The sequence below is a fragment of the Vanessa cardui genome, chromosome 12 (genome assembly GCF_905220365.1).
Source record: "Vanessa cardui chromosome 12, ilVanCard2.1, whole genome shotgun sequence".
NCBI classification, from domain to species: Eukaryota; Metazoa; Arthropoda; class Insecta; order Lepidoptera; family Nymphalidae; genus Vanessa; species Vanessa cardui.
In genome coordinates, this window is record NC_061134.1 from 11,674,615 (window position 1) to 11,696,527 (window position 21,913).

Below are 21,913 nucleotides of genomic sequence, written 5' to 3' on the forward strand. Positions count from 1 at the left end.
CTTATTATGATAGAAAACAGAAAAAAATATACTAATAAGAAATATTTTTCTCACATATGTACATACATTTTAGTCTCTTAGGGTTCCATATAAATAGCGTCCCGGCCAGCGGGCGCCGTAGAAACTTTAAGTAATGAATAAAACTGACTATGAGCCGTTTCAATGCTTAAGCTAGTTATAAGCTAATTGATTACTAAATTTTTAAGCTTGTTACAAAGCGACAATACCGATTCCATTTTGAAATAATTCTAAATAAAACGAATGTTTACGTAGTATTATTTTTGCGTGGAAATTAAATAATATAATATTAAATATTTACAATATAGTTTTATAGATAAACAGCCAGCAAGTAGGTTCACTTACAAAAGGATTTATCGTTGTTTTTTCCCTGTGAATATAATTATAGTCTGTATGGAAATAACTATGTATAACTCATGTTTGTTAATAATACATCGTTATTAAAATAAATTTAATAAAAGTTTTCCGCAAATATAAATAGTAATTGATGTCCAAGTAGTCTTTAATTTTGGAGAACCTTTATGTAAATATAGGCGAAGTATGGGCCGAATGAATGCTACGAACGATCTCGATTCTATAACATTATTGCAATAAATCAACGAAGTATTAAGTTCTATATTTGTCATTTTTTTATGGAATAGTTTGGCGGACGAGCATATGGGCCACCTGATGGTAAGTGGTCACCATCACCCATAGACAATGACGCTGTAAGAAATATTAAACAATCTTTACGTCGCCAACGCGCCACCAACCTTGGGAACTAAGATGCTATGTCCCTTGTGCATGTAGGTACACTGGCTCACTCATCCTTCAAATCGGAACACAACAATACTGTGTACTGTTGTTTAGCGGTAGAATATCTGATGATGAAAGCCCTACCACAAAGTAATAGTCCAAGTTACAGTCATACTTACAGTCAAAGTTACAGTCATAGTATTTAAAAAATAGTTTCGAAGATTATTTTAAGAAAATAAAAATCGTTTATTTTTGTGTTGAAATTATTATTAGAGCATTACAAATTTGCTTCAAAGGGCATTTTGAGTTATAAGAGGAGTTATAAAACTTCAAATATCGTCCAAATAGGTTAATCTAAAAAGTTTTTTATAGAATTGATTCTTTCTTTATTATCTATATATAAATATAACTGGCTACTCGTCCCGACTTCGCGTGTCATCAGCAAAGTGATTGAGCTGCAAGATTTTTTATGACATATAAACAAGTATTCGCGAACAAATATATGTTATGATGTTATGGCTAAAATTAAACAATTATTAATAGCCGATTGGTCTGAATTAGGCTGTCATTCATATCTAATAAAAATTTAACTAGCTGAGATGGCCCAGTGGTTAGAACGCGTGCATCTTAACCGATGATTGAGGGTTCAAATCCAGGCATGCAAGCAAGTACCATTATATATAGATATATATGCTTAATTTGTGTTCATAATTCATCTCGTCCTCGGCGGTGAAGGAAAACATCGTGAGGAAACCATGCATGTGTCTAATTTCATCGAAATTCTGCCACATGTGCATTCCACCAACCCGCATTGGAACAGCGTGGTGGAATATGTTCCAAGCCCTCTCCTTAATGGAAGAGGAGGCCTCATCCCAGCAATGGCAAATTAACAGACTGTTACTTTAAATTACTTTTAAAAATTTAACTTGATATCATTAAATTTTAGAATACTAAATAATAGACTATTTTCAATTCCAAGGGCTTACATTTTTGGCAAAGTACAAAGTTCAACAAAAGTTCAACAACTTTATAATTACTTTTCCACGTAATAATGAACGATTTGTTTTGAAAAAATACGAATGATTGAAATAATGAGGCTGAGGTTGATAAAATCACTCATTTTCATAATAAAAAACCAAAGAGAACATCACAGAATACGTTTTTGGCCTTGTGTTGAGAAAATTGTACTGCGGTTTATAAAATAAAAAATAAAATTTGTTAATATTTTTCTCTGTCTGTCTGCCTGTCTGTTTTTTCCGGCTATCTTTGGAACGACTGGACTGATTTTGACGGACATTTAACAAGCAGAAAACTGATGTAATAAGTAGTAAATTAGGCTCCAACCATGTCGTGCCGTAAAGTAGCGGTGCTAACCGGACTTGAAAAAAAGAACCTCCTTATAAAAATGATATTTTTTGAGTAAAGTTTTTTTCATACGGCACATCATAGCACTTACGGGGCACATTTCAGCACATTTATTTTTTAAGAGAATTTCAAAAATTGTGTTGTCATCATAATAGACAATATATTTCTACTATTCTTTTATTTTTATTAATAGAATAATAATCGCCAGTTCAAACTTTATAGAATATGCAAGCATTCCTTATTTATTTATTAATTGTATTAGTCTGGCATATTTTCTTTATAGTCTGTAATAGAATTTTATTTCAAAAAGTTATTTTCATTTACAAAAGGGTTATGCAAGATGGGTTCGTAAATGAAAGATTGTCCTTGGCTTTCGAGCACAATATTTTGCCACATTGAAGTATAATACTTAACCCACACGAAACAAATTCAGATCACATTAGTTCAACGTAGTGTACGTTATTGAATATTAATGAACATTATCACCTATAAAAGCCGCCGTAATTATAACTTTCAGCACACTTCATCCAACGCCGTAAAACAAGCAATATGAAGCCACAGACCGTACTGATCCTCTTCGCCTTGTCAGGATTCGTAGCAACGGTAACTTCGCAAGGTTTTGGAGAGGTTTACTGTGGAAGAAGGCTGTCGACAGTTCTAGCACTCCTCTGCGATAACAACTTGATCAAGAGGAGTCAGCCGCAGTTCCCGTCTGCACAGGGCGTAGATGTCAACTGGCCGTGGATTGCAATGCACAGAGCGCGCAGCATGGGCAGGAGTAAAAGGCAGGTGGTCGCGGAGTGCTGTGACAAGCCTTGCACCATCAACGAACTCATGTCATACTGCGGCAACTGATTCCATCTTATCAAACCGATGTTACCTCTTAATAAACAAATTATTCTTTAATGAAAAATTATGTACATTTTTCAGTTATTAAAAAAATATAAGATAATAATAATTATTAATATAAGTTATATGAATAAACAAATATAACGACATATTCGTTTTTTTATTGGATTATTTAATTTGTGATTTACATGCCTGCAATTCATATAAATTAAAACCAATTTTTTGTAAAAATAGTGTCGAATCGCTCAAAGTGAATAGTCATTTTAATTAAAATATATCGATCGTGGTAAATATTTTTATAACATTCGGCTGAGCTTCTGTCCGGGGTTTGAATTAATTATTAAATAGTTTCTTCTACAATATTTTAAAAGCAATACTTAGTGATAATTGACAACTGAGTTGCCCTAAAAGTGTACCATATTTTAAAAGCAATACTTAGAGATAATTGACAACTGAGTTGCCCTAAAAGTGTACGCATCTTAACCGATGATTACGGGTTCAAACCCAGGCAAGTACCACTGAATTGTATGTGCTATTATGTTTATATCATCTGGAGCTCGGTGGTTATAGAGTGAGGAAACTTGCATATGCCTAATTTCAGCGAAATTCTGCCACTTGCGTATGCACCAAACCTCATTGCAGCAGAATGGTGGAATATTCCCCCAACGGTACTCCTAACCGGCCTCCTCTCCATTTAAGAATCTCCTCAGAAGGTTTTAGCCCAGTAGTGTTAAATTTACAGGCTGTTACTTGTACTACTAGTGATAATTGATATAGGACTGAAAACCTTTTTTTGTAAAGTGTATTGTTAAATCCAGTGCAAATTTTTATTCCGCTAGGTTAGGCCTCCGTGTTAACAAATACTTTAATTGCAAATGTGAGTTATATTTACTAGGCAACAACGTTTATATTCCTCTGAATCAACCAAAACGGTCAGTGCGAAGTTGTTTAGTACATACGCCGTTTTGACCGCGTAATTAACGCGTTGGTGAATTCGTATTTATTTAATACGGCTGATCAATTATTACTTCTCTATAAATACTTTTATTTATTTCATAGACTGAAATAAACATAGGAAACATTTTTATTAGATAACAATGTATATTCTTGTAGTTTAAGTGCCAAGATTTTTTTATGGTATAGGTTGGCGAACGAGCATATGGGCCACCTGATGGTAAGTGGTCACCATCACCCATAGACAATGACGCTGTAAGAAATATTAACTATTCCTTACATCGTCAATGTGCCACCAACCTTGGGAACTAAGATGTAACGACCCTTGTGCCTGTAGTTACACTGGCTCACTCATCCTTCAAACCGGAACACAACAATTATTAATATTTGGCGGTAGATTAACTGATGTGTGGGTGGTACCTACCCAGACGGGCTTGCACAAAGACCTACCACCAAGTAAAGTTGTATTCGTTCTCAAATATTCCTATGTCCAACGTGCATTTTCCCAAAACTTTAACCAGCACAATTAGTTGTAGCAATATCTCAAGCTTAGGCATGTCAATATATAATATGGCGAACTGTGTAATTTATAGTCAGGAATATGATGTAGATAAGACATTTAGATGCTAGATACGAAATATCTACTTTTATGTTTAGGATACATCTAAAGCCTTAGTATATACATGATAGTATCTCGTAACGGTAATTACAATTTGGTCTATTTTATGACTAAAAAATAGATAAAGTACTTATGTAGATAAGATACTTAGATACAAAATATAGAAATGTTTACTTTCTGTGGAGAAATCTTAAGTCTAAGTAGATACATGGTAATATCTCGTAACGATAACTACAACTAGGTCTATTTTATTCAAAAAATGTCCGTTGCCAATATTGAAGTTATATTTTTTATGACGATCTTCTTTGTTATATGTTATTTTTGTATTAAAAGAATAAGCAATGAGGTCAGATGCAGTTAAAACAATATAATATATAATGTTATTTTTGAACTGTTTTTTGTTATTATTATTTTGTTAGGCATTTTTGTTGATTCAATCTTCTAAGATAAACTAAGTAAGTTATTTTTCCGACATCAATTTGCCTTATAATATTAATTAGGGCATTCTTAAGACTTTGATTATTTGTAAAATAATCAATTTTTGTTATATTATTTCAAAAAAGATTGTAACGTATCTTGAGTGCTTTGTAGATGTATCCTGAGATTTTCGTTTTCGATGAGAACATCAAAAAGCTTGTAACTAGAGGTTTAAACACACATTTCTGTTCATTTAGAAGTTTTACTAATTTAATTGCTCCAACTAATTCATTTTAAAAATTCCGCTCTAGACAAATTATTTGATATTTAGTTTTGAATTAACAGTCGTTTAGATTAAATGTTACACTTTCAGTATAATAAACATACAGCAGGTTTGTTTTTGAGACAATCATAAAAAACTAAAATAATTCATCTATTAAGTTTGCGTTATAAGCAATTATTTCTTAAAAAACAACAATAACAACAAAACACATTTCCAACACAATGATTAAAATTTCAATCCCATTTACTGACTCTATAATGAACAAGAAATGAAAAAAAAAAAACGATTTTTATGCTAGAAACATTTATTAATATAATCCAACGTCACATTATACATTTTTATTCATTAATAGCAGTAACTCATCAGCTCGTGTATGGTGCAGGGATTTAAACAGCACTCGACTACCACATTTCTCTTGCTTCGACCCATTGTGTTCAATCTGTGATCAATCCACTGTGCGCTGCGGTCGATTTCCTGGGCACTCGTGTCATGAACTTGAGTCTGCTTGATCGAATCGAAATCGCAGTAAGTAACCAACGCTGAAACTAAATGCCTTCCACAGTAGAATCGTTTCTCGCCATCACTTGAAACTTTAGTCAAAATCCCGAGCAGAACAATAAACGTAAAAACAGATCGAGTCGCCATACTTGTGTATTGTTAGAACTTCTACAAAGCAATGAGTAGTTAGAAGGAAAAATAACTTTATATAATTATATGTTTGTAATAATATAAACTTATCTAAGGCCGGATGCTTGATGTCATGTGAACTTTAACACTTGTTTGTTACCTACTTGAATAATGTAATCTATTTGGTGACTAACCTAAATAGTATATCAAATTTGTGTGTTTACTTGCTGGTAGGATTTATTGGCGATGTAAGAATTCTAAAATATTCCTTATTGGTACAGTCTATGGGATGTAATGACCCGTTGATAATGAAGTTCTGACTGATTTGAACTACGGCGACAAAAACTCATAGCAGGACTGTTTTTTTAGTGGTATAGATGGCAAACGAGGAGGAGACTCCCCGATGGAAAGTGTTTACCACTACCCATAGATATTTGCAACACTAGGGGATTGCAGGTGCGTTGCGGGCTTTTAAGTAATATTACGCTGTTTTCTTGAAGGTTTTAAGACGTATCGATTGGGAAAAACCGCCTGCGAAAGCTGGTTGCACGGAGTGTTATGCGACGCAGAAGATTTTCAAAGTCGTTGGATTTTCGGATGGTGCGGATGAAACTTGAAATTTTTCGAGTGTGTACCAAAATACACTATCATAATTTGATGCTTTCCACTAACTTTTAGACTGCGGGCTATTACTGAGAAATTTTTCGACTGCATATCTTAATTGCTTTATAGGCCTTATCTAAGTTTTCAGGACTTTGGAATCTACGGCACCATATCTAGTCACAAGACCAACTGGCGACAAGGACCAACGCGACAGTCGATTATTTCATTCATTTTTATCGGTTACTTTTAGTAGCATTTGCTTGAAATAAAAATTACAGAAATATTTTTACTACTTTACTTTTTTTACTTTAATAAGAATACATAGAGTAAGCATATATCCTGAAACTATAAACAATATGTGATATTTATACTTTATTCTGATTTTTTATTCTTGTAAAAAAGCAATTAAGATTTTTTTAATGTCACTTTTATTCAAAGTCACAGTACAATTTTAAATTGAATACAGAAGAGTTACAATTGATTATTGATTGTCAAAATTGCTGCGATTGGAAACCGAATGCCGAAACTTTAAAATTAAAATATATATATATATATATATTAAATATAAATAAATTTGGATTTAAACAAACGATTACATAATATGTAGGTCCTCTTTTATATAATTACCAAAAGAACTCTGACGAGACGATTTTTGTTTGACCGCTCTCTAGAAATACGGACTGAAGATTGTGTTATATATCTAGTGTTATATATAATTGTTTAATATTCTGCCTCATTCAGTCATTTACGCTTAGATCAAGCTACCCACGTGATACTAAGACGTATTCAGGTCACATTAGTCTGATTAGGTTATGCCCTAGGCGTTGTTGAATATTAATTAATTATATCACGTATAAAAGCTCCTAAGATTATCGCTTTCAGCACACATCTCTACGCACCTTCAAACAACACACAAGATGAGGACACAAACTGTATTCGTTATCTTCGCTCTCACAGTTTTGGCAGGCGTGGTGTCTTCCCAAGGCTATGGGGAGGTGTACTGTGGCAGACGGCTGGCAACAGTTCTCGCTCTCCTCTGCGATAACAACCTGATCAAGAGGACTCCTTCACAGCATAAATCTGTGCAGAATTTAGATTCCAGCTGGCCATGGATAGAAGCGCACAGAGCACACAGCATGGGCAGGAGTAAGAGGCAGGTTGTCTCGGAGTGCTGTGACAAACCTTGTACTGTGGACGAACTAATGACTTACTGCGCTGCCTAATCGAAACACACTCTAAAATCTTATGTAATATAATTAATTAATAAATTTATGAATTCGTAAAAACGCATTTCTATTATTTCGCCCAGTAATATCACATTAACATAAGTAATCAAAATAATTAAATTAAATGATGTTACACTAAAGTCTCTAGGGGAAGGCTCTTATCCGACATCCTGTTTCGCAATTAACAAATAAATAATGCAATTAATTATGCTGAATATAGAAAATAACTTAGGTGCATGTTATGATTGTTGAAAAAGGATTTGAATAACAAGCCGATTTATGGATAATTATTTTTAATGCGTCATTTTTGATCGATTTTTAAATAAAATCTATTTTATTTGAGTAAACTATACAATAAAGCGTTTTGAATGAATCGTCAATATTTAAACTAACTAGCACTAACTAGCACCCTTTCGAAAACAAGCCTTCAGTGAGAAAAAACGACCAGAAACTCTCACAGTTGCTCTTTTAAATAATCAGATTTACAATGACTAGTACCCAATTATTATTCTTAATCTGTGTTGAAACCTAAACCTAAATCCAGCTATCTTCATCCACAAAGTATTTTTTTAATGCATACATAGATTTATTGATACACTAGCTTCTGCCCATGACTTCGTCCACGTAGATTTCGAATTTGTGACAGGATTGCGTATCTCAAAGAAAAATCAAAATAACCCACAAAGATACAAAATAAACTCTAAGTTAGAAAATATAAGAAATACTAAGCTAGAAAAATATTAGACTACATAAAAATTAATTTACGATTATATAAAGTAGTTATAGTTATTGTTATATTTGGAGCCGGTGTCAGCCAAGAAAACCCTACAATATGTATATCAAGAGATCTACGAGAAAAAATAAAAAGTTATGAGGCAACAAACATAAAAAAAATACAGACGAATTGTTAACCTCTTCCTTTTTGAAGGCGGTTAATAAATAAACAAAGTTTTCCTCTTTATAATATTAATATAGATTTAGTCATGAAGAAATTTATAAAATTTGTTTTTATGTATAGTCGTAATATGAGCTCTGATCGAATATATTTTATATTCCTGTGTATAAGCAGCTTAACTAAAATTAGCTTATAAATAGTTCGAAGGGCTCTTTTTAGCATAATAACCACAATTAATTCAATATTTTAATGCTACCGCAAAATAATTTAAATTGACATTTGGCAGAGAAAATAATATACTTTTATCAAATAACCAAGAACTTAGGACGCAGCACTGTTCACAACGTCATAATTGGTTATCTTACTGTCAAATTAAAAATAAGAGATGTATCATCTGCAAACAGTAAAAAGTCGCAAGTCTTATTGAAAAAATAAGATAAATCGTTTACATATATCAAAATAAGCAAAGGTCCTAAAATTGTACCCTGTGGTACACTCATTTGTGTTAAAGCGCCATTTGATTTATCCCCTTCTATAGTAACTTTCAAAGCTCTTTAGTTGAGTTAGTAGGAATTTAATTTTAATGCAGAGCCATTGAATTTATAGTTTTTAAGTTTTTTATAAAATAATATCATGCCTGTTTTAATCGAAAGCTTTTGATAAGCCACAAATACTCCTTTAGCATTTTGTGGTCTCTCCCATGTATTATTAATACAGTATACACTCGCATCTGTAGTATACGAACCTTTAGTGAAATCGAATGTAATAGCCAGCTGGAGTTAAAATATAATATTAATTAATATAATTAAGCCAGATTTTTTAAAATATTTTAGAAAATAATGTCGAAATTACGATTGGTTTGTTATTAATTAGGTCATTATTATCATATGATTTGAAGAATGGAATAATAATAATTAAACGAGAATTATCAGAATAAGTGCATATATAGTATAAATAGTAAAATTACGTATAAAATTGGCTTACATTATTTGATATTTACTATTGCACATGTTTATACGCATTTTTAATCAATTAAGATTTTATAGCTGCACGTAATCAGAAATATGAGATATATTTATATGTGATAGATTTGTAAATACCAATTTTAGTCTATATGAAATAATAACTAACATATTTATATATAAAAAGGAATAATAGTGGATTTAAGGCAATTTCTCTCCTGCATTTTAAGATCTAAAATGTTTTACTGTATTGTTTTGATGTACCTCCTAAAGTCCAGCGAGCGAAAACACTTTTCGGTACAAAACATCATCATACTTCAGCCCTTATCACTTCGCTCGTTTATCTCTCTTTCTGATAGTGAAAACTACATCAAAATCCGTTTAGTAATTAGTATAAAAATGTATAGAAATAGGCAAAAACAAAAAGCTACATTTTTATAGTATTTATAGATTATAAATACGGAATATAAATAACGTACGTTCATTATAGAAAATAAGTAATTTGATTGATTGGCCTGGTATTATTACATTGTCTAGCGTAATTTAATAATAATAATAAATATGAGACAACATCACACACATTGCTCTGATCCAAATTTAAGTAGCTAAAGCACTTGTGTTTTGGAAAATCAGAAGTAACGACGGTACCACAAACACCCAGACCCAAGATAACATAGAAAACTAATGATAATCTACATCGACTCAGCCGGGAATCGAACCCAGGACTTCGGAGTGGCGTACCCATGAAAACCGGTGTAAGCACAACTCGTTCACGTAGGTCGTGAACTTTTACTTAGTTTTTCATCCCCATCATCATTAATCAAATCTTCAAGCCTTGCCTTATATCCTGATATACAAATATATATTACACTCTTCTAATTGAATGACTTTCACATATATGTTGATTATCATATTCTCTCCGTACATTTTGTTTTTTTTTTTATTAATAATATTTCAGTAACGATCTATATCGATAACTCCCCACATCATGTAAATATAACGATAGCGTTTTCTATATCAGTGGTATGTAAATTGACCTTGAAGATTTCATACCGACTGTCAAAGTAAAAAAAAATTCTTGAAGATAGAAGTGATGACACTTTCTTATTGATAGTCAAAATCTACCACTAGCCCGAAATTTCACATCTCTAAATTGCGTAGTACGCAAAGCGGCAGACAGAAGTTGGATGCCAGTAGAAAGAGAAAGACCACAGTAGCGTGCACTTGGAGAGGCCTGTGTCCAGCAGTGGACGAAAACGGGATGATGTTGATGATGAAATTGAATAGAACCGGCAAAAGTAACAGCGGGATTTTTTTAACAACCTACATGTGTAATTAGTTTGTTTTTTTTATTCATTCTGACAAAGATAAATAGTGCACATATAATTATCGTTTATTGTTTTTATATTTATTATAAATATGCAAATTGATACTACGATACGTAATTTCAGTAGTTCGGAATGCATAAAATAATATTATCGTTTTACAATGATGCTCCAATCTCTATCTTTTATTACAATGCCACGCTTTCGTCCAATTGTTTTCTATGGACAACTCAATCACATTTAAAATAAGAAATAGTATTTACATACCATATAAAATAATAACAATTAAAGTTTAACAAATTACTGATCAATTAATTACAATAATAATTGTATATAAAAAAGTAAATTCAACAGCCTCTGCCATAGTCATAATATGCAATAATAATGTGATATAAATTATGATATAGAATCAAATATCATAACATCGTATTGAAGGCTAAGGGTTACTCTGTAACAGTAGATATATGTTGTAGCTGACTTTCCTGTAGTTAGTTTGAACACCTATGAATATTTCATACGAAGTTTTTGACGTATCTATTACAGTTTTGGCAGCGTTCGCTTGTAATGGTTCCACATACAATTTTACTGTGTCACTGTTATAACAAGTTAGAATACATAAATTATATAATAGCACTAAAAAATTGGGTTTTTTTTAAAATCGTCTGTAGTCATGAATACATATGGTGGAAACAATATATATTAATATTATAAATGTGAAAGTAACTCTGTCTGTCTGTCGCGCTTTCACGACCAAGCTGATAAACCGAATTTGATGAAATTTGGTATAAAGCAAACTTGAACTCAAAGAAAGCACGTAAGGTCCTTTTTTGATTAACACATGACAAACGACACCCAAAACGAGCAAAGCCAAGCGCGACTACTAGTGTCGATAAGGAATAAGTAAAGATAAAGGCTTCGAATTCCTATAATTGGAAAAGGTGCCGTGGTAGATTGTTTATTGTAGGAAACCACGCAAAGCTTATGTAGAGTAAAAAAAGTAAAGTAACAGTCTGTGCATTTCCCACTGCTGAGATAAGGCCTCCTCTTCCATTAAGGACAGGGTTTTGAACATATTCCACCACGCTGTTCCAGTGTGGGTTGGTGGAATGCACATGTGGCAGAATTTCTGTGAAATTAGACACGTGCAGGTTTCCTCACGATGTTTTTCTTCACCGCCGAGCACGAGATGAATTTTTTAAACACAAATTAATAACATATATATATATATATATATATATATATATATATATATATATATAGTGGTGCTTGTCTGGGTGTGAACCCGCAATCATGGGTTAACATGCACGCGTTCTAACCACTGGGCCATCTCAGCTCAAACTTATGTTGTTAAAGGTATTTTTTTTAAATATTTGCCTCATCCAGTAAGAGTTTTTTGACATTTAAATGCACACTAAGATCAAGCTACCCACGTGTAACTAAGACGTATTCAGGTCACATTAGGATGATTAGGTTATGCACTAGGCGTTATTGAATATTAATTAATTATATCACGTATAAAAGCTACTGAGGCTATCGCTTCCAGCACACATCTCCTCGCACCTTCAAACAACACACAAGATGAGGACACAAACTGTATTCGTCATCTTCGCTCTCACAGTTTTGGCTGGCGTGGTCACTTCCCAAGGCTATGGGGAGGTGTACTGTGGCAGACGGCTGGCAACAGTCCTCGCTCTCCTCTGCGATAACAACCTGATCAAGAGGACTCCTTCGCAGCATAAATCAGTACAGAATATAGATTCCAGTTGGCCGTGGATCGAAGCGCACAGAGCACACAGCATGGGCAGGAGTAAGAGGCAGGTGGTCTCGGAGTGCTGTGACAAACCTTGTACCGTGGACGAACTAATGACTTACTGCGCTGCCTAATTCAAACACATTCAAACTGTACATGAGTATGTATAAATATTATCAATAAATAAATATATGTATTCGTAAAAAAAGGAATATTATTATCACATGTTATCAATCATATCATATAAATAATCATAACAACCAAATTAAAAATAATGAACAAAAATGTGTGTGTTAATGATTCATATCACGTTTTGCGGTGAAAGAAAATATCGTGAGGAATCTATCTATCTCATACGCGTGTCGGAATCTATCTTCCTTTCCGCACTGGAGGCTTGGTGGTAAATAGCACTACAGTGGTATAATAACATTCAAGTAATTGGAATCATTATATTTTTAAATGGTTTTTCATATTAATAATCTGCCTGAAAGGGCATTTCTTCTTGTGATGGCGCTATTATAGCGCTAGAAATTTAATTGAAAAAACTTGATTACAGAAAACTAATGTATTTGACATTAAATAAAAAAAAAATACGAAATAAGGGTTTCATTCGTTTACAATGAAATTAAATTAAGAAAAAACCTGTCAGATGATTTGTATACTAAATAATGTTTTGAATAAACGCGAATTTTTGTAGGCGACTCGTTAGTAATGTTGACGCTTTTATTTATAAATAAGACGTCAATAATTTCAAACTATTGTGTTTAAAAGTTTGTAAATATAATAATGTATTGAATTATCACAATAATAGTATTGTCATATACAAGTCACTGGATTACCTTTAATACGGGAACATCATTGACGAATATTAATTATAGCAAATAATTTGATTGACTGACATTTCCTAATCCGTTTAATTGTGTTCGGCGTAATTTATTTTGTCCCTAATCAAATACTCAATGCATGTATCTTGCATTATAAGCAAGGCTTCTTATACTATGACTTTAGTATTACATACTAGTTGTTGTCCGAGGCTTCTCTCGCGTTTTAGACGTTGTTAGACATCAGGTGTTAATGTATGTACATCTTTAAGAGTTCAAGCTGTCTTAATACCAAATTTCAATAAATTAAGTTCAGTGGTTAAGTCGTCATAGCAGCTGACAAACATACATATAGACTGAGTTACTTTTGCAACTATAATATTAATATCTATAGATAATGTCGCCTGTCATATTAATTATTATTTTTAAATTAAATTTCAATAACGTCCTATTCGAATGCGAAAGTTTATTTATTTCTTTTCAACCGACTTCAAAAGGGAGGAGGTTATTAATTCGTCTGCATTTTTTAATGTTTGGTATCTCATAACTTTTCACATGGTGAACCGATTTTGATATTTTTTTTTTTTTGTTTGAAAGGTAGTGCTTCCCATTTTAATTTTATCCTGTTTCGATGATGGTATCCATATGAAAATGATATAAGTCTTAAATTTGCATTATGTTTATGCGCGAATAATAGGTGAATCACATAAAATTGCACCAACCAATTGTGATGATTTTTTTTATTATAATGGATACACTTTAAGAGTAGTTTGGTGAAAGTTTGGTAAGGTTCTGAGCATAGGATCCATGACAAAGTAACGGAACGGAACAACTCTGAGGAGCACGGCCGAGTATCGCTAGGATACTAGGCCGTTTTTTTTCTTTATAGGTTATTTGGATATTTGAGTCACCTTCCGTAACGTGGTTATGTTCATGTAATTGTCATAGTCGAATATTATAATCAACTAGCGTCTGTCTGTCTGTCTTGTCTTCAGCGACGGTTTCTCTCTGCAACGGTTGGACTGATTTTGGTCTTTCACTGGCAGAAAACTGATATAATAGGAAGTAACCTAGGCTAAAATATTTTATTTTCTTTGTTAAATTCAAACGCGTGCAAGGTCGCGGGCACAGCTTGTAATAAATAAGTCTTATACATTTCACGATTGAAAGCGCCATCATTAGTAGTATTTATTTCCAACAGAATAGCCTTAGTGATTCAGACTAGCAAATAGGCTATTACAGCGACCGACATTAACTCCCTCAAAGAAATTACTATTTTCTTTTAACTGGAAACAACGTAAATAGCCTCGAGGAGTTAAATTAGTTTTTAACTGAAATAAAATATGCATTTAGAAACTGTACTACGCATAAACTTCTTGAAGCTGAAAGTAAATATCCCAAACAAAATCCTGTAAATTTCCCACTGCTGGGCTACGGCCTCCTTTCCCTATGAGAAGGAGGTTTGGAACATATTCCAATGCGGGTTGATGGAATACACTTGTGACAGAATTTCTATGAAATTAGACACATGCAGGATTCCTCACGAGACTTTCATACTTTGAGGAACTTGCACGTGGTATTTGATTTTCTATCTCATTGTGAGAGAGATAGAGTGCACGTTTATTATAAAGACATTTCAGCTCTGTATAAGTCATGCGCAGTTGGGTTATTCTCAGCTGCCGTTGTAGAAAACAGTCAGCTCGATTACATAATTATAATTAAATCCTTATTAGCTTCATTGTTTGTATTCAAATATATTTATAGGAAATAGGAAAATAGGCTGTCGATTAAATATGGTATAATGATAACTTTCTATGCTTAACTTTCTAATTTTATAAAATCACATAAGACACGTACCTACTATACGTACATTTATATTGATAGATATTAACTGTCTGTTAATTACCCACTGCTGGGTTAAAGCCTCCTCTCCCTTTTTGGGAGAAGGTTAGGAGCATATTTCAACACGCTGTTCTAATGAGGATTGAAATTAGACACATGCAGCTTTCCTCTCGACGATTAGCACGAGATAAAGTATAAACACAAATTAAGCACATAAAAATTCAGCGATGTTTGTCTGGGTATGAACCCGCAAACATAGCTTTAATCGGCCATCGTGGCTCTTATGTTTATTTAATTATTTATTAAACTACTAATTACGCATTCATGAAATGAAAATAAAGTAATATTCAAATTGTAAATTTTCTGAGCAAACATTTGCTACTATTATAAATCAAAAAACAGTACATCGATATACTATGCAAATAAAAAATCATATGCAAATTACAGGCATTTATTAATAAAACATAGTATGGTATTTATCATTTATTAAATTTATTAAATAATAATAAATATAATACACAAAAATTATACACGATCAATCATTCACGCGGCATGTCAATGCTTAATGATTAAAAAAAAGGTTAAGGAAAGTTTGACGACCTTTATTTTCCACAGTAACTTAACAGTTCCTCAATCGTGCACGGTTTGTCACAACAATCTGACACAACTTGCCTCTTGCTCCTCCCCAATCCGACAGCTGGGTACGCCGATCGCAAAGACCACATCGATAATGACGTAGACAAAACGTCAAACTGCGATCTCTTAATCAAACTATTGTTACACAGATACGCCAAAACTGTTGCGAGTCTCCTCCCACAGTAAACTTGCCCTTCATCTTGCGTATTTACAAACACTGTTACACTTGATACGATCCACAAGAGTGCTAAATGGATTTTCATTTCGAAGTATCTTGTGTGCAGTATGAACTAGTGTGTTATGTGTCACGAGGGAAAATTTTCCAGCTTTTATAAGCGGTGTAACTCATTAACATGCAATTAAGTTAGTTGTTGTTAAATGTATATGGGGAAAGAAAATTCCTCGTAGGACGTATGATGTCATGAACTTTAAAACGAAAACCTTACGTGTAAACTTTAATCGATCGCCTCGCGATAATGTTGGCGCAATTTATGGAACGCGTTCAATTAAAGATTAAGCTATTATAAATTCCTGCGGTACATTTTTAATTTAAGCATTTCACAATCATTTGAATAATTCGCGATTGGAGTGAAATTGGAATTGTATAATTCGCGATTGGAATGCATTTTAGTTTCCTTTTAAAACGCCTCTCAATATTTTAGAACTGATATATTGGCTCCGCGCCAAACCCTAGTCTTAAGCTACAATGTTATTAAATGGGTGTATTCAAATATTTGCTACAAATAAAACATTTAATTAAAAATTCAACATACAAAATAAAATTTTAATATTTAATTTTAACCATCGTAAATTCTAAATATAAATTATATTTGAAATGAGTGTCTTTGTGAGACACAAATTTAGTACCCTCTTTTGTTTCTTTATTTGAAAGGTTTCTTACAGTTAATGAAACATAAAACAACAGAAAGATCATTTTCAATTTCAATGTAAATTAATTATGCGCTAAAATCACAACTATAGGTTTGCGGACGTCATCGAACTTAAATAACGCTTTAATTATCACGAAATCAATCAATCAAATCATCGTCGAAACAGAAAGCGACTGCACGCCTAGTAACTCCTTTACAGTACTGACAAACTCTTACCCACTTTTCTGAGTTTTTTTCGTCAGTTCTTCTCAGGTCCGAGGTGTTAAATTCCGAACCGGTGGTAGATTTTTGACACTCAATAATCAAGTGTTTCTATTTGTAAAAGAGATTTTGGACTTTGACTTTGACCACAAATATTCGATAGCTGAAGTTTTTGTAGTCAGGGTAAGAACAGGTTCGTCACTTTAAGAACTATTTTCGTGTGCTCAGTATGAGCGATAATCTGTTTTACCGATTGACGACCTCCGTGGCCGAGTAGTGTGTACACTGGTTTTCATGGGTACGCGACTCCGAGGTCCCAGGTTCGATTCCCGGCCGAGTCAATGTTGATTACCATTAGTTTTCTATGTTGTCTTGGGTCTGGGTGTTTGTGGTACCGTCGTTACTTCTGATTTCCATAACACAAGTGCTTTAGCTACTTACATTGGGATCAAAGTAACATTACTTTGATCCCAATGTATGTATGTGATGTTGTCTCATATTTAAAAAAAAAAAGATTGAGAATGACAATATGTCATTCATCGTCGCAATGATTTGATGTTTAGATGCAAAAGGTACTAAGAGCTTAAGACTTGACAAAGGAATGAATTCGATAACCGACGAAGGTTTTCTTACTCTGACTGTACATATTAGGAAGTCCTTTATGAAACAATTATCCATCCCTAATTAGATGTTGAAAGCAAGTATAGTAATAAGCTGTAAAGCTTATTTCACAATGCGGTTTACTTGAATTACATACGAGTACAACTACATATGTCAGTTTCACATCCGACACACAGGTTTCGAGGAATTTTCCTTCAAAGCCGAGCACGACATAAATCGTAAACCCAAATTAAACACATGAATAGTTCAGTTGTGCTTTAAGCCGCAATCTTCCGTTAAGATTGATTCGTCGTAACCACTGGACCGTCTCGGCTTTAGTTTACAATTACTTGTATATAACATAATCTATTTCTATAGTTATATATAGACTTTGCCAAGTCGACGATGAAAACATAAAGAGAATATAACGTTGCTTGCTGTATGTATGTTTTAATTAAAATTAGCATCCTGTATTCGTATCTGAATGCTAGATTTCGATTTATGGTTACTTACTAAATATATCTATAGGCCTATTTTCCCCTCCGCGTACATAAAATGTAACTTTATCTTAGATACATTGCAAATTTTATGCAAATTGATCCAAAACTAAACGAGGAGCGTGAGAGCAACGTAGACCTACATTCAATGAAATTATATGGAATATTTCAAGTCATCATACACTACTGAAGATCATGAGTTAACATTGTCAAATAAACAATGAGGAAGCCGGCCAAGTGAGAGTAGAATTGCCGCACGAAGGGTCCCGTATATTATCTATAAAGAAAGTAAACGAAAAAAAAAACGAATGTTTTATATGTCCCTTAATTATTTTTTATTATAGCGGAAACAGAAATATGTAAGTTATCTGCGAACATTTTAAGTGGTTAGCTATCACGGTTCATGAGATACAGCCTGGTGACAGACATACAGTTAGACGGTCGGACGGACAGCAGAGTTTTAGTAATGGCTCCTCTTTTACCATTTTTATGCGGAGCCCTAAAAATGTAACCAGCATGTGATGAAATTTACTGAAATAATTTATAATTAAATAAAACCAATAAATGAAAATGGGGTAAAATAAATCTGGAAGAAGGAATAAGAGTCATGGCGTGTGCAGTCGGGCTTATCCTCAAAGTTTTCCAATGAAAAATACATAATATTATTACAAACATTTATTTAATGATAAATAATAATTTATCAAGCAATAGAAGAATAGAATAGTTAGTGAAACATTACATTTTAATCTCGATCCGCTGCCAAGGTATTGGAAATTTAAGAGTAGAGAGTTAGTAAAGTAATAAAATTATTTTAAAACTTTGCCAGCTCGCAAAGTTTCACTTCAGAGAAAGTTTCATTGTATCTACTACATTGTGATAATGGTGTTGTCGATCGCAGGCGATAACGTGATAGGCGTTCAATGAACATCGAAGCTTATGTTTGCCTTTAGATTACCTTTAAACCTCATTTTTTATGGTAAATTTATAATGGGCTACGTGTTGGTATGTGGTACCACCACCTGTAGGAAATGGCTCTGTAAGAAATATTCACCATTCATTGTCCAATCAGCACTGGGTCACCAACCTTGGGAGCTTTGTTACCTCGTTTGTGACGGTACGTAAACTGGCTCACTCACCTTTAACAAAGGAAAACAATAACAGTTAGAACTGGTGTATGTCGGCAGAATATCTGTTGAGTGGGTATAGCTACACAGCCGGGCTTGCATAAAGATCCACCACCAAGAAATTATCTAAAGCTTGTTTCGACAATATTTTGTAAGGACCATCAATTTTCATATTTCATATTATTTAGATTGCGTTCGTTTTTCATAAATATCAATCAATTATAACAAAACAATACCTTCGAGTCTGGGGACCCGACAGAAGTGATAACCTCAACAAATCTAAGTTGAAATATTTAATATTGAAATTGTTTAACTAGATAATAAGATAAGGTTATTCCTTTAATTTTTACTATATATCTTTTATCCATCAATGAAAAGTTATTTATTAATAAAATATTTTATGGAATATAAATTTATACATTAGAATTTACTGTACATATATACATCAATAGCTGGCTCTGTGGGTTAGAGTTAGAGAGAGTATGCATAAGAAAAAGGGAAGCCAGACAGACTGGCGCCGTAACGCGTTACGTAACGAAGCGGTTTACCATCCCACCCACGAAGTTACCACTTCGAAATAAAAAATAAAAAAAAATAACACGATCATTTTTCTAAATCAACAAAAAATAATGTTTGTATTTTTGTTCTCTTTGCGATCTTAAATTCAATTGCAATGAATATATATATATATAATAATATATATATAAGGTGAGGTGTTTTACGTACGTGAGTATGAAAGTTTCAGGAACGGTTTTCCTTCAATATGTAATATTTCATGTAATAATTACCTGATGACTGACAAAAACCGACGTTAAACGTAAATTGGAAGAAATGATCGACGCATTTTTATATTCTTCTCGATATTTTCCGTTCCCTTGCGTAGATTACTTTATTATTCGATTTCATATCTCGTACGTTTTTATGGGATAAAACTTTTTCCGTTCAGCTCTGAATACTTGTTCTTATAACCAAGTAGGGTAATAACAATTCTCATACCTTCAGAAATATCTTTGAATTAAATTAACTTACTAATACAATCAAAGATTGAATTAAATGCAATCTCATTTATTTTTTCGAAAACATATACAAACAAAATCCTTTAAATTCAATTTTCAAATTTTACCCGACTTCAAACGAAGAAGGAATACGTCTATATTTACATTTATAGACATTTTTTTTATTTCTTAATTACTGATCCTTATTAAAGCATTGGTTTATTCGGAATTTTTTTGGAATTTCTATATTTATTTAAAATAAAAACAATGTCCGTTGACGATATACAATCACCTATCAAAATATAATATATGCGAGGAGAAAATATTACGCGGCAAAATGTGACGTGGAGATGACGTTTAAAATTGAGTTAATAAATCTCATTTCCTAAAAGTACTATTTGGCGCTTCCATTTCACTTTTTATTTATGTGTTTTTTTATATATATATATATGTAAGCGGAAAGGTAAATGAGCTACCTGATGGTAACTGAACAACACCTTCCATAAACAAAGCCGATGGAAGGAATATTAACAAGTAATGGTCAAAACGCCACCAATCCCTGTGCCTTGTTCCTGTAGTTACCCTTACTTACTCACCCTTTAAACCGGAAAAATATGTGTGTGTTTTTTATGTTATAGGGGGCAAACAAGCACTCGGCTCACCTGATGGAAAGCGATCACCACCGCCCATGGACATCTGCAACATCGGGGGGCTTGCGTTGCCGGCCTTTAAGGAAGGAGTACGCTCTTTTTTTGAAGGTTCCCAAATCGTATTGGTACGGAAAAACCGCCGGCGAAAGCTGGTTCCACAGAGTTCGCCGGCGGTCTCGTGGATTAAATAGAGTTGTTCGGCGCTATCTGACGAGTCTATAGTACCTACCTAAACGGGGTTGCACGAAGCCCTACCACAAAGTAGAGGTTATCAATATTTTTTACTTTGATTTAAATGCTCAAGTCCCAATGGTTAAGTAACCCTAGATGATAAATCTACGTCCAATTATCAAACCGTCTTATCCTCGTCGAAAGTTTCTTTTGAACTAAGATTTATATCTCCATCACTGAAAATTAAATAAAAATCGTCAAAGTTTCGATAAGACTAAATTTGGATATAATAATAATGTAAATAAATTAAAAAAACAATAACAACTGTATGCAGGTATAATAGTAATTTAAAAGTTTATTTTTGAATTTAATTACAGCAATTAGTGAAAATTGATTATCTCATTACGGTAATAAATCTAATTAATTAATTAGGTAAGTAATCATGATATGTATGACAATTATTAAAAAATCGTTAATATTGTTTAATCTGCATGACCATTTATTTATTATTAATATTCGCACTGAGATCGAAATTCGAACATAGTAATTATTAAATAAATCATAAAATTTCACAACACTAATTCTTGGCATTAGCAACCAGACAACTGCTTAAACGAATCTTTTAACAAATACCAGAAAAAAAGGGCACTCCACTATTTCTGTATTTGTCTTTTTAAATAAAGACTATTTATCGTCTGCTTCGCTTGTGTTTAAGGGTTTAAGAGTTTATTTTGATAACCAAACCAGTAGTATTTCGATACAACTGAGCACTTACGTCGTTTGTTGCGGGAAAAAATGGTTTGAGATTAAATTTAATTTTACAGCAACAAAACGTACAAAAATATAGTTGAAATATTT

The 21,913-nt window shown here is 32.9% G+C and overlaps 2 protein-coding genes across 2 annotated transcripts in view; one reads left to right on the plus strand and one right to left on the minus strand.

Annotated features, from left to right (window-relative positions):
- Nucleotides 1-21,913, minus strand: part of LOC124534067 (protein kinase C, brain isozyme) — a 269,401-nt gene that overhangs the window by 96,194 nt on the left and 151,294 nt on the right. The gene's annotated exons all lie outside the window — the stretch shown is intronic.
- LOC124534070 (bombyxin A-1 homolog) lies at nt 2,650-3,019 on the plus strand. The gene has a single exon (XM_047109736.1). The coding sequence runs from the start codon at nt 2,668-2,670 to the stop codon at nt 2,971-2,973; it is 306 nt and encodes a 101-aa protein (XP_046965692.1). The 5' UTR covers nt 2,650-2,667; the 3' UTR covers nt 2,974-3,019.